At 53.9% G+C, this 17,142-nt stretch overlaps 1 protein-coding gene across 3 annotated transcripts in view; it reads right to left on the reverse strand.

The window, feature by feature from the left end:
* Positions 1–2,331: 2,331 nt before the first annotated feature.
* Positions 2,332–17,142, reverse strand: part of CPAP (centrosome assembly and centriole elongation protein) — a 521,976-nt gene continuing 507,165 nt past the window's right edge. For all 3 annotated transcript variants that reach the window (XM_085621543.1, XM_085621542.1, XM_085621541.1), the window contains one exon: positions 2,332–2,783. In XM_085621543.1, the coding sequence (XP_085477669.1) occupies positions 2,594–2,783 (190 nt within the window). In that variant the 3' untranslated portion in view covers positions 2,332–2,593. The remainder of the gene's footprint in view (positions 2,784–17,142) is intronic.

The raw sequence follows: 17,142 nt of genomic DNA on the forward strand, positions 1-17,142 counted from the left end.
CACTTTGGAATAATACCCCCATACCATTTCTGGTGATGAGGATATTATTCCCCCCTTCTAGAGGGAGAGACATGTTAGAATCCTACTTTGCTGTTTAACTCTAACCAAAGCCTCAGCATCACAAAATGGATGCTGCTGCCACAGACACAAGTCTGACCTCCTGCTGCTGGGAGTGATCCCGGCAAGGGAGGCTTGGACAATAGGTTTCCTGCTTGGGGAGGTGCTAGCACCTCCCCAGACACACTTTAGTGTATTGGGGCAGGGAGGGCTGAAAGGAAAGAGACATGCCTGGGGCACACAAGGTGTCCCATGCATAGTCCAGTTCAAACCGGTGCTGGGGCACTCCAGGCCCAGTCCTGGCGCGAAACTGGACAAAGGGAAGGGGGTGTAACCACCCCCCTCCCAGGTCCCACCCATAAGGCGTGACCTAGCAGGTAACCCAGCCCCCCAGATTAGTATAAGAGTGGTAGCTGGGCCCCAGGAGATTAGATTATCCTGAACCTGCAACTTGAACAGAAACTCTGGACCATCGACATTCGACGAAAGAAGAAGACTGAAGAATCTCCCTTGTGGCCAAGGAGTGGCTACCCTGTGCAAACAGGCACCATCAAGAGACTACCCTTTGCTTTGCTGAAGTTCTACGAGGGACCGACTGCAGAGCCCGACCAGAGCCCTGACTTCCAGACTTCTCCGACCCTGATCCACAGCCGAGCTGAGATCCGTGGAGGCGACGAGAGACGTGGGACCGGCTACCTTGGAAAAGTGGCTAGTATCTTCCAGCGCAGCTTCTGAGGCACCCTCGAAGTTGTGCACCGGGGATTGAGAAGCCCCAACCCCAAGCACCATCTGCACCGAAGATCAGCCCCCCACACTCCACGAGTCCTGCGTGGGGCCCTTCTGCATTTTCCTGCTTGCCGCGTCTGTCCGGTTGCTTGCCCGTTGGCTAGTGGCCTTTGTGACGACGCATCCAGAAATCTTCACCGCTGGTTTGGCTCCTCCAGACTGGCTCCCGCTTCCTTGCAAAAGAGAAGCACCCCAGACCTTCCTGGTCTGCACCAGAAGCAAGTCCTCCGTTCTTCGTGGGTTCCGCTGGCCAAGACTTGGTGAGTCCTAGTCCAACTTAGACACCGCCGACAGCAAGAGCCTTCGTGGGACAGCTCGCCTCCTGGTCCTGGTCGTCCTCGACGTTCCCTGGTCCTCGTGGCTGCAGCGACAAGCTTCACCTTCACCTGCAATCTTCACGACATCGCCTGGTTCCTTCCTGGTTCCACGTGGTCACTGGCTAGTGACCTTGACTCTGTCCCTTCTGCTTGCAGGTCTCCTCTCTTCTTGATCCCAGCCTTGGGATCCACCGGACACTCTTCACTGACTGCCTGTCAGCAACTTTCCTTCAGGCATCCATAGAAGTCCACGACGAAACCCGACGCAAGTTCACACCTATGCACCCGCAGCCTGTGGGCTAGGTAACTTGGGTACTTCGGTGCTCATCAGGATAGTGACTATCCTAGTGTCTAGTTTTCCAGTCTCGACTTCCTAGCTACTCCGGAAGTGTCCTAAATCTATTTAATTCAAAACTGTACTATTTCTATCGATTATACTCATTACGCGTGAGTGTTTCCACTCTGCACCTGAATCCCGTGGGCCTCCCACTTCCTAACCTTTGGTAGTATAGTGTAGCCCCAGCGATTCCCTAGGCCTAGGCCTATCCTATTTCCGTGACAGTGGTCCTTATACCACTTACTTAGTATATGGTTTGCGTGGCCCCTAGGGCCTAACTGTATTACTTACCTGTGTGACTTAATGTATGCTTAAATAAGACTGTGTTGTACTTACCTCTAATCTCATAAAGAGTGCTGAGGGTTTGACTAGAATAAATACACTTTATTTTATATATATATATCTGTTGTGGTGTCCTTTCATTTGGTATTCAAGGGATTATATATGGTATCACAGGTGGCTTCACATGCCATTCAGAGTTTAGCCTAAGACTGCTCTTGTCCATGCTACCACTAGGATAGCTGGTCTATAAGGTTGACTTTACAACCAATCACCATAAGGGTATTTGGACTGATATATGGTGTACACTAGAACTAGTGACATCATACATCAGGCCAACTTCTCACACCGGCCACCAAGATTGATCCCAAAGTAAAGGCCCTGTCCCAAATCCCATGACCTCCGTGTTGCCTGTGTTTGGTTTGAGAGATCTCTGATGCATCCACCCCAGCTATACAGAAATACACTTTCATAACTTTCCATAACTTGATGGTTTGAATGAAAAATACGGAAACAAATCTGGCCTCAATCCTATTACCGTAATACAAATGCTGCAACATTATGAAATATATTTTATTTAAGTTTACAGTACAAAGACTCTGCAACATAGATTTTATACGTTATATATACACACACAATATGTACATTTTATATTAAACATTTCATATAGTTATACAAATGCATTGATATGTTTTGATATTTCGACCGCACACACCACCAGAGTTTGAAATGTGAGAGTTTCGTCCATGAAACTACAAGGCACCCCATGACAATAAATAGAAGGATCACAAACTTTACAGCATTTTAGAAAAGGTAACTATTTAGTGTCCATGATGACATTGCCCTCTCGATCCTTGACTCGGACTCTCCCGGAGGTGTATTTCGTTTCTTGATGTCCGTTACTGTACACCGTTTTCACGGTTCCATCTGGGTATTCGCGCCTCTTATACGAAGAGGTATGCACTTCTCGTTGTCCGTTATTAAATTCAATAATTTTACTTCCATCTCTGCCAGACAAAACAGAAAGAAAAGGAAACATTAAAAAGTGAAAAGTCACACTGCTGCATCACCCAAGTCAATGTCATCCCCTCAGATCTGTGGCCGCAGCGCTGCATCTATGAGGGATGACACTGAGCCTGGTCCCTAGTGTTCTGCACAACAGACGGATGTCCACCACATTCCCTCCCTCTCCATGTTGGAGTTTTAGAGCTTTAACACAATTATGGTTTTCACAGCCTGTAAACTCAACGATACATCAACACAGGCGCATTACCCATTGTTAAAAATGGCAAAAGAAAATGTGTTTGTGGGTTTTCACCGTCAGTAAGAGGGAGGAGTCTGGTCCGGGTAGTGTTGGACTAGAGGGTCCACGAGGACTCCGAGCTGAGCCAGAGCCAGGCATCTGCCTTGAGTTTAAGGGTTCACTACCTCTACATGCTAGATACATATCTAGCACATTAAAGCCAGAGCCATTTGCTTGGAAATTGTGTGTCGCCTGAGTGACGAGCACAAGGTTCCAGTACCAAAGGCCGTTGTCGCGTTTCCACAAGCCTGCAGTAAAGCAAGCTGGGTTTTTTTTTTAACATGAGCAAAACAAGAAACTGTTACTTAACTATTAGTAAAGCTCTCTAGCATTAATAACTTCAATAGAATCACAGGCTTGAATATTACCTGTTAACAGTCTGGAAACCCTTGGTAGGCAATGTTATGCGGCACTGTTCAATAGAGCACGTTGCTAACACTGGTAACAGCCATAGATATATATAGCTTATCAAGCTCCTTTTACGGCCTAAAGTCTGACCAATCAGGCGAATAAGCCAGTGAACTCTACACCTTTCCAAAGGCACTAACTGCCATATTTTCAATGCTACTTAAAGAGCGTAAAAAGTAAAGCCTATAGAAAGGGTAGAAGGAGAGGATGATCGGATGTGGCCTTATGGCCAGAGTGGTCGACCTCGGAGCTGGGAACCGGGTTCGAGTCTCAGCAGATGCTCAACATCCTGCGATTCTGGGCAAATCACTTAATCTCCTGTGCCTACCAAAATGAATGTGTCCGTCTGTAACGCAAATGGCACTCATGAAAAGTGCTCCAATACCTTCGGGTCTAGTTTGCGCTTTATAAAACTCTGAGAAAAAAAAAACAAGTTTTGCAGGTAAATCTTTGAACGATATCAATGTTGGAGAAGCAACGTTGCAGGTTGTGACTTCATCTTCTCCAGCACTGGATCTTTCACAGACTCACAAGTTTAAATTCAGACAAAAAAGCACTATGAAACGGAAGGTGGGAAGGAAGCTCCCCTTAAACAGGTTGCGAAGCACTACCTTTGTGCTGGGAGGACAATGTCCCTTGCATGGTGTACAATCGTGGTCTCATTCTGTGAGTGCCCAAACCTGTGTATATGTTATCGTATCTTTTTATTTGTCCCTAGACTCGCACTAATCCAGTGTGTGAGCAGAGGCATAGCCCTGTCCCCACCAAACTGCACTCATTTCACAGACAGTGGACTACTGTCAGTCATGGGTTTAGCACAAAGAGCGCATATGGCAGTTTACATTGTTTTGTGAATCCATAGCTGTGATCACACCTTTTTAGCTGTGCCTCTGAAGTGGAGGCCTACGGGCCCACTGATGTAAAGTTCCACTTCTATCAGCTAACCCTGAGCTAATATCTTAATGTGAAGTTGTGCGCGTTTGTGTATGTAGCCTGCAAGGTACATCAATGTGTGTATCAGGGAACAAGAGTGATGGAAGTCTGTGGGTTCCCTTTGGAAGCCCCTCGTCTAGTCCTGTGCACAAGATGGAGGTGAGGCTGTTTTCCAAGATAGTTGTAGTGTACTGCTGATATTCCTGAATCTGGAAGGAAGGAGACCTAGACACTAAAGTGGCGACAGAAAAGACAAGGCTCCTTTAGACATCCAAATAGGCATTTTGCTGAGAGGAGAGCAATTAGTCTTCCTGGAGGACTTCATTTGGTAGATGGTGGGCATAAAGGATTGGACTGCAGTCTCTGTTGTTCAAGGGAATAGGATCCCCTTTGGTGAAGACAGGTTTTCAACTGGTCACTCTGTGACTGGTGACAGCCAGGTGCAGAAACCTCACATATCTTTGGGTCTGTTGTGGGTGCTCCAGGCTTGGGACTATCCTACTATGAAAAGTATTATTCTTCACAAAGTGTGTGTCTGGAGGGTACAATTAAAACAAGAACCACCCTAACCAGTTCTGAAAGTTCAGAGCGTGGAACCACATCTCCGGTCTTTCATGACTCTGTAAAGTGAGATCTACTGACCCGCTTGCAGTGCCAGCAACAGGTTTTCTAAGCGAGTATGCCACACGGTACTCAAGGGACTACTGTGCAACCAGTGCTGGTGTCTGCCTGACAGTCAGCTTCCCAGGGTTGAGGGAACATCACCCGAAGTCTTGGCTTCAAGGAAGAAGCTGTTAATCTGATCTGAGCTGCATAAGAGCCAACCTGACTGCTGAGAGAGGGAAGGAGCCTGCCAACTCTGTAGGCTGTGAGACTGTCTTGGTAGTGCTTTGTGAATGTGTGCCTGCTCCTCTGGGTAGTTGCATGGCAGAGGTCTTGCAAGGATACACCAGCGCTCAGTGCAGTAGCTGTAGCCATGTTTCTGATGAAATGCGTCCTCAGTCTTCCCTGGAGCAGACAATTGGCTGTGCTGTGGCGGAAGGTCATGCATGCTGACAGAAGAACACACAAGAGAGGGCCCGAGGAAATTTAAAGACCTGCTGGGGACGACTTCCCCTTTCAGAATACAAAAAAAACAAATGGGGCCCTGGGTGTGATATCAGAAAGAGTGCTGGGCTATCCCTTTTACAGGACAGTTTCCCTCACCCACCCGAAGGTGGTATGCTTCATCATAGGGCAACCTCATCGTATTGCGAACCTCGTCGTGATGCGAGCTACAACCCTCTCTCTGAGAAGTAGGAGCTCAGGGATGTTTTTTGTGTCAAAAGAGAGGCATCCTAAAACCTATTAGAGAGCAATGTGTGGTGAAGGGAATAAATGAAAAATATATGTGAGCTAAAATTAACGCTGAGAAACGCCAATGTAGACTGTAATGGGGGCATCCGGAGGTTAGGATTAAAACAAAGAACTCTGTCTGAGGGTTATTCAACCAGTCAAAGATCAGTGGGGGTCGACATGTTTCAGCCTTTTACCCTCCAGAGATGTGTAGTGGCTTTTTTTTTGTTGGGGGAGGGGTTTAGTATTCACCAATCCTGAAATGGGTCACATACAACCATAGGGAGTTCACTGAGAGAAAATGACAGTTGTAGTTTTCTGCGTTTCACTCAAATTGTTTATGACTGGAGTTTTTAAGATTTACACACTCCAAAACCTGCACGCTGGTTGAAGCATATGACTAGCTCTCTCTACAATAGGTCAGGAATATAACATCAGTGCGTGACTGAATTTTTGAAGTTTTGGACACTCCTAATTTTGTATACTGGTCGAGGCACACGACAATCTCTTTACAATAGGTGTAGGATATACACCATTAATCTGAAAGAAACACGTTAGTGATAGATTCCTTAACTTAGAATATCCCCAGGCGTCAGACTGGATCCGGAAAGTTTTGCTAGCAGTACCCCTGCGCGTTAGTAGGTGGCGTCGTGCGGCTCCGCGTCCGTCACTGGCGTCGTAAGCGCCGAGATGACGTCACAGAGACTACTTAGGCGCCACCCATGCGCGCTGACGTCCGTTCTTTCTTTTTCCGCGCCAGAAAGCGCAGATCCGGTTAGAGCACGTACCTTAGTTACTTTTGGACTACCCTTTTGAGACATTTGTCTCCTGTACAATTTTGGTTTCCTTGGTGCACGTAGGGATGCCTGGATTTAAGTCTTGTGGGGCCTGCCGTCACAATATGTTAATGGTGGACCCCACGATGTCGGCCTCTACTGCCTGGAGACCGAACACGACTCCCGGTCCTGTCGGGCCATGCCCCGTAGGCCTGAGGGAGCAGCACCGGAAGCTGCTAGTGGTCCAGCACTGGTCCCAGCACCGTTCCTGGTCCAGGGGCCGTTCCAGGGAACACTCGCGGGGCCACAGTTGTTGCTCCTCGGGCTCCAAGTCTTCACCCTCGGATTCGGGGAAGAGATGACACAAAAAGAAGTCGAAGAAGCGTGTTCTCTCTCCGACGTCCAGGATGCGGATGAGGGGGGACGGAGGCTTTGCCCCCATGGCTCCTTCGGAGCTCAAGTCCCGCGGCCTACCCACCTTACCCGGGTCCATCGGCGACTCCCACCCAGGTGCAAGAATTTCTTGCTACCATGGACCTCCTTTTTAGGCCTCGGGCTCCCGCCGGCGTGCCCTCGGGCCCCACGGTCCCGTGTCAGGATCCTGTTGGGCCGCTGGCGCATCCAGCTTCGGCGCCACAGGATCCTGCGCCGTTGGCTCCAGCCACGGCGCCACAAGGTCGAGCGCTGCCGGCTCCGGCCCCAGCGCCACCCTCAACTCCGCCTCCGGCGCCGCAGTGGGTGCCATTTGGCCCGCCCTTGCCCAGGTTCCAGGACCATTTTGTTCCTACCTTGGATCTGCATTGGGACACGGCACCGGCTCGGCGCCGTTCTCGGCACCGTTACCGACGCCGTTTGTTCCTTCTCCGGCTCCTGCTCTGCCGCTGCGGTCTGTACCACATGCGGCGGAGGTGGAGGACGACTGGGAGGGGTCTGAGGACCCTCTTGCCCGTCAGTGTGACTCCGAGCAGGACTGGGCGGATGACTTGGAGGATGCCGGCGACCTCGACATCTCCTCTGACCCGGTGTTTGCCTCTCTCCCGCCTACAATGGAGGAGGGCGCCTCCTACACGATAGTGCTCCATCAGGCAGCGGAGGTCCTCAACCTTGATCTCCCTACGGTGGCCCTCAAAACTAATCTCCTCACTGAAGTGCTCCAGACGGCGTCCACTTCATCGGAGCCCCTGCTACCCTTTAACGACGCCCTCACGGACGTCTTGCTGGGCACTTGGTTGCGGCCAGCCACAGGGGTCCCTGTGGATAAGAATGTCACCAGGCATCACCGCCCGGCGCCTGGTGACCCCGCTTTTCTGACCACTCATCCTGCACCTGAGAGCCTGGTCATCCAGGCCTCGACGTCACAGAGTGCCTTTCCCAAGGCTCCGCCGGATAAGGACTCTAAGAAGCTGGAGCAGTTCGATAAGCGGTTGTTCTCTTCGGCCAGCTTGGGGCTGCGGTCGGTGAACACCGCATGGCTATTGGGCCGCTATTCCCACACGGTGTGGGATACAGTTGCACAGGTGTTGCCTAAGTGTCCTGAAGAGACCCAAGCTGTGCTGACCCAAGCTGTTGCCGAGGGTAAGGATGCAGCTAAGTTGGCCATTCGGTGTGGTTTGGACATTGCGGACTCACTGGGTAGAGTGATATCTGAAAGAAACACGTTAGTTAGATTCCTCACCTTAGAATATCCCCAGGCGTCAGACTGGATCCGGAAGATTTTTCGTCAGTAATACCCCTTGCGCGTCGCTAGGCGTCGTCTGCGGCTCCGCGTCCATCGTCGGCATCGTGCGCCGGGATGACGTCGTCGGAGTACTTAGACGCCGCCCTCGCGCGCTGACGTCAGTTCTTCTTTTTTCCGCGCCAGTACGCGCAGATCCGGGAGAGCTACCCCTTTTAGTCTTTTTTGACTAAATCTTTTTGATCATTTTTGATCCCTGTCTGTCGACATCTGGTGCCGGTAGGATGCCTGGGTTCAAGGCTTGCGAGGATTGCCATCGACTGATGTCGGTGACCGATCACCACCGCCGGTGCCTCTACTGTTTAGGCCCCCGACCACGACGCGGAGTCGTGCTCCGACTGCCAGGCCCTGACTTCGAAGGCTAGGCGGGAGCGGTCCCGCAAGCTTCTCGAGCTTCGCCACTCGGCTCCGCGTCGTGCGCGATCCCGGTCCAGGAGGAGGTCCAAGGATCGCTCGCGGAGCCCTAGCCGACGCCCCCATCGATCGTCCGGCTCCAAGTCGTCGGGTAAGTCCAAACGCTCTAAGAAGTCCAAGAGGCGACATCGCTCTTCGGACTCCCCTCGCCGGTCGCGCGACTCGGCCGAGGGTCAGGGTGGTTCCACCCCCGCAGCTCCGGCGGAGCCGCAGGCGCCGCGTCCGTCCCCATACCCTCCGGTCCCTGGGACTAACGCGACGCCGGCGGAGGTCAGTGCCTTCCTCTCGGCCATGAGGAGCCTGGCCCCGCCGTCGACGCCCGCTGGCGCGCCTTCGGGCCCCGTGGACTCGACTGGGCGACCTTGCCTGCCGGCGGCTCCGGCCCCGGCACCGTCGACGACTCCGGTCTCGACGCCGCAGGTCCCCGCGGGGCCCATGCCTGGGCCCCCGTCGACGCCGGTTGACCTGATCACTCCTCCACCGGCGCCGGCGAATGAACCACCACCGGCGCAGACGCCTACACCTCCGGCGACGCCGACGCCTTCGGCGCCGACTCCGGACGGCGTCCCACCCCAGTTTAGCCCTATTCCGGACCCGGCGCCGCAACGGCGTCGACCGACGCCGCGTCCGGCGCCGCTTGAGACCTATCATCTCTACAGTCCGGTTCCGATCGTTTCTCCTGTTTATCAGGAATCGGAAGACGGGGGCGACTGGGAGGGGTTCGAGGACCCTATGGCTGTTCAGTCACAGCTTTCACAGGACTGGGCAGATGAACTGGGGGAGGCCAGTGGGCTGGACACCTCGCCGGACACTGGATTCACTTCTCCTCCGACTGTGGCTTCGGAGGAGGGTGCAGCATTTTCTGTGGTGCTGCGCAAGGCGGCCGCAGCCCTTGGGCTCGAGCTGCCTGCCGTGGCTGTGAGGACTAACATCCTCACTGAGGTGCTTCAAACCGCAGCAAGCTCCACTGAGCCTCTGCTGCCGTTCAATGAGGCCCTCACTGACGTTCTGCAGGGCACCTGGTCCAAGCCCTCCACAGTTCCTCCTGTGGATAGGAACGTCGCCAGGCGCCACCGCCCTGCTCCGGGCGACCCCAGTTTCCTGTCCCAACACCCCACCCCCGAGAGTCTGGTTATCCAGGCCTCTACCTCCCAATCCTCCTTCCCGACCGCTCCGCCGGACCGGGATTCCAAGAGACTCGAGCAGTTTGGCAAGAAACTGTTCTCGTCCCTTAGTTTGGGCCTGCGGTCTTTGAACACCGCCTGTCTCTTGGACCGTTATTCCCATTCTCTGTGGGATACGGTGGAGGACGTGCTGCCCCGGTGTCCGGAGGAGGTCCGGACACGTCTTACCCAGGCTTTGGCCGATGGGAGGGATGCAGCACGGCACGCCATACGCTGTGGGCTTGACACCACGGACTCGCTGGGTAGGGCGATTTCCACCACGGTGGCGCTCCGCCGCCACGCCTGGATGCGGTCCACGTCATTTTCCGGGGATGTCCAGAACACCCTCATGGACATGCCCTTTGATGACACTCGCCTGTTTGGTGAGAAGGCGGACAGTGCGCTGAACCGCTTTACTCCCGGGTTACGGCCAAGTCCTTGGGCCTCTCGGCTCCGCGGGCGCACACCTCCGCTTTTCGCCCCTTTCGTGGCCAAGGAAGGGGCGCCTCCTCACGTACGCAAAGCCACCAGCCGCAGACCCAACCTGCGCGCGGACGCGGTTTCCGCCGTGGCGGAAATGGAGGACGCCGTGGTCTGCCCACCTCCACCCCGGCAGCATCCGCCTCAAAGCCCTCCTAGTCCGAGCTTTCAGGCCCATACCACGCCAGTGGGCGGCAGAGTTCGCCATCACCTGCTCCACTGGCGGTCCATTACATCGGACAGGAGGGTGCTGCAAATCGTCCGAAGGGGCTACTCCCTCCCCTTCGAGACGACCCCTCCAGCCATGCCACCGCAGCACCACCGTATCTCGGGGGATCATTTGAATCTTCTCCGCGAGGAAGTTTCGGCCCTCTTGGCCAAGGGGGCCGTCGAGCGCGTTCCGAGTCCAGAAGTAGGTCGTGGTTGTTATTCCCACTACTTTCTGGTTCCCAAGAAGGGCAAAGAGGGCCTACGCCCTATCTTGGACCTCCGGAACGTCAATGCCTTCCTCCGAAAGGAAAGGTTCAAGATGCTAACGTTGGCTCAGGTTCTAGCTGCCCTAGACCCCGGAGACTGGATGGTAGCGTTGGACTTGCAGGACGCATATTTCCATATCACCGTCCTGCCGGCCCACCGGCGTTACCTGCGGTTCACAGTGGGCCCCGAGCACTTTCAGTTTACCGTGCTCCCCTTCGGCCTCACCAGTGCCCCTCGGGTGTTCACGAAAGTGATGGCGGTGGTCGCAGCTCATCTGCGCAGATCAGGGGTTCCAGTCTTCCCCTATCTCGACGACTGGTTGTTGAAGGCGGGCTCGCCCCAGGCTGTCGTCTCCCACCTCCAGACTACGGCGGATCTCCTGCATTTGCTGGGGTTTTCCATCAACGTGCCGAAGTCACACCTGAGTCCCTCTCAGAAGCCCCTCTTCATCGGAGCGGTTCTCGATTCGGCGCAGTTCCGGGTCCATCCTCCGGAACAGCGGGTCCGGGATATACAGGCCCTGATTCCCATCTTTCGGCCTCTATCCCGGGTTTCGGTCAGGCTAGTGTTGCGGCTTCTGGGGCTGATGGCCTCCTGCATCCTACTAGTGCATCACGCCAGGCGGCGCATGCGGGCTCTGCAGTGGGACCTGAAGTTTCAGTGGGCCCAGCAACACGGCAACCTGTCCGACCATGTCTTGATCTCGGAGGGCACTGCACAACAGTTGCAGTAGTGGCTCACGGACCGCGAGTGGGTCAAGGGCAAGAGCCTCTCCCTTCCCCAACCGGAGCATGTCGTAGTGACGGATGCGTCCCGCCTGGGATGGGGTGGCCATATGGGAGAGGCGGAGATCAGAGGCCTCTGGTCTCCGGGGGAGTCTCGTCTCCACATCAACCTGTTGGAGTTGAGAGCGATCCGACTTGCACTGAAAGCCTTCCTTCCCTCTGTCAGGGGAAGTGTCGTGCAGGTGTTCACGGACAACACCACCGCCATGTGGTATTGCAACAAACAGGGCGGGGTGGGGTCCTGGACCCTATGTCAGGAGGCTCTGCGCCTCTGGACATGGCTGAAACATCAAGGCATTACCTTGGTGGTTCAACATCTGGCGGGCTCTCTGAACGCCAGAGCAGACGAACTCAGCCGCCGGTGCATGATGGATCACGAATGGCGTCTGAACTCCGAAGTGGCGCAAGGTCTCTTTCAGCAGTGGGGAGAGCCTTGGTTAGATCTATTCGCCACCGAAGAGAACGCGCAATGTCAGCAGTTCTGCGCGTTGGAATTTCCAAGGCGGCACTCGCTCGGCGACGCTTTTCGTCACGAGTGGAGTTGCGGTCTGTTGTACGCCTTTCCGCCTATACCACTTCTGCCCAGAGTGCTGAAGAAGATCAGGCGCGACCGGGCCCAAGTCATCTTGGTGGCTCCGGATTGGGCACGAAGATACTGGTATCCCGAGCTACTCAGTATGTTGACCGATCCCCCGATTCGTCTGCCCCTTCGGGAGGATCTTCTGTCGCAGCAGCAGGGGACGGTCCTCCACCCGAACCTGTCCAGCCTCCACCTCCATGCGTGGAGATTGAGCGGCGGCAGTTGATGCCATTTGACTTGCCTCCTGAAGTCTGTGATATCATTCTGGCAGCCAGGCGTCCCTCCACAAAGTCGGTATACGCCTGCCGGTGGAACAAATTTGTGGCATGGTGCACAGCAAAGGCTGTGGATCCCCTTTCCGCCCCTCTTTCTGAGGTTCTCCTCTTTCTTCTTTCTCTGGCCCTGCAGAGCTCTGCCCTGGGCACCCTGAAAGGTTATCTTGCTGCCATCTCCGCCTTCTTGCGGCTTCCTGATCAGCCTTCTCTTTTCAAGTCCCCTGTGGTTACACGCTTTCTAAAAGGCATTACTCACACGTTCCCTCCTGTCCCTTTTGTAATGCCTCAGTGGGACTTGAATCTGGTCTTGACATTCCTGATGTGCGCTCCCTTCGAGCCTCTTCACAATTGTCCTCTTCGTCTTCTGACTCTTAAGACTGCTTTTCTGGTAGCCATCACCTCGGCTAGACAGGTGAGTGAGCTCCAGGCTTTATCTTCACAGCCTCCTTTTCTGTCTGTTCATCCGGACAAGGTTGTCCTTCGGCCTCGTCCCTCCTTTCTTCCGAAAGTGGTGACTCCATTTCATCTTGGGCAGTCTGTCACCTGGCCCACCTTCTTTCCGCCTCCGCATCCTTCCAAAGAGGAAGAGAGGCTCCACCGTCTGGACCCAAAACGCGCGCTCTCCTTTTATCTGGACCGCACAAAACAGTTCCGGGTGGACGACCAGCTTTTTGTTGGGTACGTGGGCGCTAAGAAGGGGAAAGCTGTGCACAAACGGACCATCTCTCGGTGGGTCGTTTTGTGTATCAAAATTTGCTATTCCTTGGCTAAAAAGGACCCTCCTGTTGGGCTGCGCGCCCATTCTACTCGGGCCACGGCGGCTACTACTGCCTTGGGACGGGGAGTCTCTTTGCAGGACATCTGTCAGGCGGCGACGTGGGCTTCGCTACACACGTTTGCCAGGCATTATTGCCTTGACAGCCAAGTCCGGAGGGATGGCTTCTTTGGCCGTTCTGTCCTCCAGGACTTTCTGGTGTGATCTTGGTTCGCAGACCCACCACCGGGGATGGTATTGCTTGGGTATCTATTCTAAGGTGAGGAATCTAACTAACGTGTTTCTTTCAGATGAACAAGTTACTTACCTTCGGTAACGATGTATCTGTAAGAAACATTAGTTAGTTAGATTCCTCACCGACCCACCCATCCTCCCCGTTCTGCGAACTGACATCTAGGGTTAAGGTTGTCCTTTCAGGCCCCTAGATTTTATTTTTGGCACCAGTGTCGGTCTTTGCATGGCTCTGCGTTCCTGGCGCGGAAGGCTATGTACAAGAACTGACGTCAGCGCGCGAGGGCGGCGTCCAAGTACTCCGACGACGTCATCCCGGCGCACGACGCCGACGACGGACGCGGAGCCGCAGACGACGCCTAGCGACGCGCAAGGGGTATTGCTGACGAAAAATCTTCCGGATCCAGTCTGACGCCTGGGGATATTCTAAGGTGAGGAATCTAACTAACTAATGTTTCTTACAGATACATCGTTACCGAAGGTAAGTAACTTGTTCTTCTACGACTGTGGCGCTTCGTCACCACGCCTGGTTCAGATCTACCGGGTTCTCACCAGATGTCCAAAGCTCACTCATGGACATGCCCTTTGGCACTCGCCTGTTTGGCGATAAGGCCAACAGTGCACTGGATCGTTTTAAGGACTCGTGGGCCACGGCCAAGTCCTTAGGTTTTTCCACGAAAAGCCTGGCCACTCCTGGTTTTCGTTCCTTTTGTGGACATGGCAGAGGCGCCCAGGCACGTTCCTTCAGCAAGCCTGTGCAGCACAAGCCTCAGCGTGGCCGCAGACGCGGCTTCCGCAGGGGCGGGTCTGGGACTGGGGCAGTCGGATTGGGAGATCGCCATGCTGAGTAGCTCAGGATACAAGTACCTTTGTGCCCAATCCGGAGCCACAAGGATGACTTGGGCCCGCTCGTGCCGAATCTTCTTCAGCACTCTGGGCAGAAGTGGTATAGGCGGAAATGCGTACAATAGACCGCAACTCCACTTGCGACGAAAAGCGTCACCGAGCGAGTGCCGCCTTGGAAATTCCAACGCACAGAACTGATGACATTGCGCGTTCTCTTTGGTGGCGAATAGATCTAACCAAGGCTCTCCCCACTGCTGAAAGAGACCTTGCACCACGTCTGAGTTCAGACTCCATTCGTGATCCATCAAGCACCGGCGGCTGAGTTTGTCCGCCCTGGCGTTCAGAGAACCTGCCAGGTGTTGAACCACCAAGGTGATGCCTTGATGTTTCAGCCATGTCCAGAGGCGCAGAGCCTTCTGACATAGGGTCCAGGACCCCACCCCGCCCTGTTTGTTGCAATAGCACATGGTGGTGGTGTTGTCCGTGAACCCATGCACCACACTTCCCCGGACAGAGGGAAGGAATGCCTTCAGTGCAAGTCGGATCGCCCGAAGCTCCAACAGATTGATATGGAGCCGGCACTCCGCCGGAGACCAGAGGCCTCTGATCTCCGCCTCTCTCAAGTGGCCTCCCCATCCCAGGAGGGATGCATCCGTCACCACTGTGTGCTCCAGTTGGGGAAGGGAGAGTTATCTGCCATTGACCCAATCGCGATTCAACCAGGGCGACGGCAGCCACTACTGCCTTGGGACGCGGTGTCCCCTTGCAGGACATTTGTCAGGCAACTACGTGGGCTTCGCTGCACACGTTTACCAAGCATTACTGCCTTGACAGTCAGGTCCGGAGCGACTGCTTCTTTGGCCGTTCTGTTCTCCGTGACTTTCTGGTGTAATCTATTCGCAAACCCACCACCAGGGTTGGTATTGCTGGGGTATCTATTCTAAGGTAAGTAATCTATCACTAACGTGTCTGTTTCAGATGCACAAGTTACTACTTGTGTAATGATATATCTGTAGGAGACATTAGTTAGTGATTGATTCCTTACCGCCCCACCCATCCTCCCTGTTCTGCGAACTGATTTCTAGGGTTAGAAATCAGTTCGCAGATGTGCCACTTTGGAACATAGAAGGTTCTAAGGTCAGCACCCTTGAGAGTACCGAGGTACCCGTGTTACCTATCCCAGGAGAGCCGGGTGCATAACGGTCAAGTGGTGTCGGAAATGCTCGTTGATTTCAATGGCGTGATGTGAAGAAGTGCTGCTGCCGGAAAGATGAGAAGTGTCCGGTGTGACAGCGGAGAAGAACCTGAAAGCAGAGGGGACAGAGGCTGGGTCACTTTACAGTGACCAGGGCCACAATAGACGAATGCCCACCGATGTCGGGTGTTTCAGGTGATAAGAGGTGAAGCTCGACTGTGCAGCCACGGGGACCAGGAGACGACGACGACAAAAGTCCGGAGGTGAGCTTCCCACGAAGGATGTTGAGTGCTGGGGGGGTCAGAGTCCGGACTGAACACCAACAAGCCTTGGCAACTGCAACCCACGCGGTCAGAGGAAAGATGCTTTGGTGAGGACCAGCAAGATCCTGGGGACTCTCCAAGCTATGGAGAGTCAGGGCACGTCTGGAGCAACCAGGTAAGCCCACTGAAAGTTAAGGATACCTTCACAGGGACCCACAGGTCGACCGACCAGGGATCGCGAAGGGACCTCGAGAGGAATCACAAAATACCAACCCACTGAACACTCGTGGAGTGTAGGCCAGAAATCTCCAGCGGAAACACTGCTCGGGGTCAGGACTACAAACAGCCCAAAGCACAGCCTCAGGGAATGCCGAAAAGCATATGTTGGTGCACAGGGGTATGGGTTGCACGGTCCCCACGAGGGCTGCGGGTCTCAGGATTGCTGAGAGCACTAGTCGACCTCGGGGACACTTGGAAACCCACCTCCTGTGTTGCAGAAATCTTCAGAGTCCTCGGGAGCTCAAGAGATGCAAACCAGTCAGATGCGTTTAAGGTGCCTGCCTTGCAGGGGAGTAACTCCTTTACTCCAAGGGAGATTCTTCAGTCATCCAGTGTAGTGTAAATAGTCGAAGTACTTGGTTTCTGTAGCAGAGTTTCGTCTAGGTAAATCTAAAGTCCTGTAGTCAGGGGTTCCTACTTTATACCCAAGGAAGGGATAGGACAAACTCTGGGAACACACCTATGGGAGGGTCAGGACAGAGGGGTGGCTACACCCATGTCCTTTGTCCAGTTTCGCCCCAGAGCAGGAGCAAATGGCTCCTGAAACCGGTTTGAGCTGGACTATGCACAGGGACACCAAATGTGCCCCCAGTGCAGACATCAAAGCACTCTTGGAGTGCACCCACCCAGCCCCAATACACTAAAGCCTGTCTGGGAGGTGTTCACACCTCCCTGTGACAGGAAACCTATTGTCAAGCCTTCCCCTGCCGTAGTTTCGTCAAGCAGCAGGAGGGCAGACTCGTGTCTGTGGCTGGCAGCATCCATCTTGTGATGCCAGGGTCGAGAAAGCTGGTACCGGGTGTACAGGTGTTGTCATATTTTTCCCTCTAGGAGGGTGGAATAATACCTCCCACACCAGTTACTGGTGTGGAGGTATGATTCCAAGGTGTTTGACACCAAACACAACATGTTTCCATGCAGCCGTTTTAAAGTTAGCATTTACCGCAAGGTTATAATGCATTTAAGAGTATATGGTTGGCTGCATCACAAACAACCCCAGAATAGAGGTTCCGAAGGCTGCAGAGGGAATCTGCTCATGCAGGAGCACCCTCTCACATAAAACCTAGCACCCTGCCTTCAGGATTGATAAGGTCTGCCATGGGGTGACTGATA

The sequence above is a fragment of the Triturus cristatus genome, chromosome 8 (genome assembly GCF_964204655.1).
Source record: "Triturus cristatus chromosome 8, aTriCri1.1, whole genome shotgun sequence".
NCBI classification, from domain to species: Eukaryota; Metazoa; Chordata; class Amphibia; order Caudata; family Salamandridae; genus Triturus; species Triturus cristatus.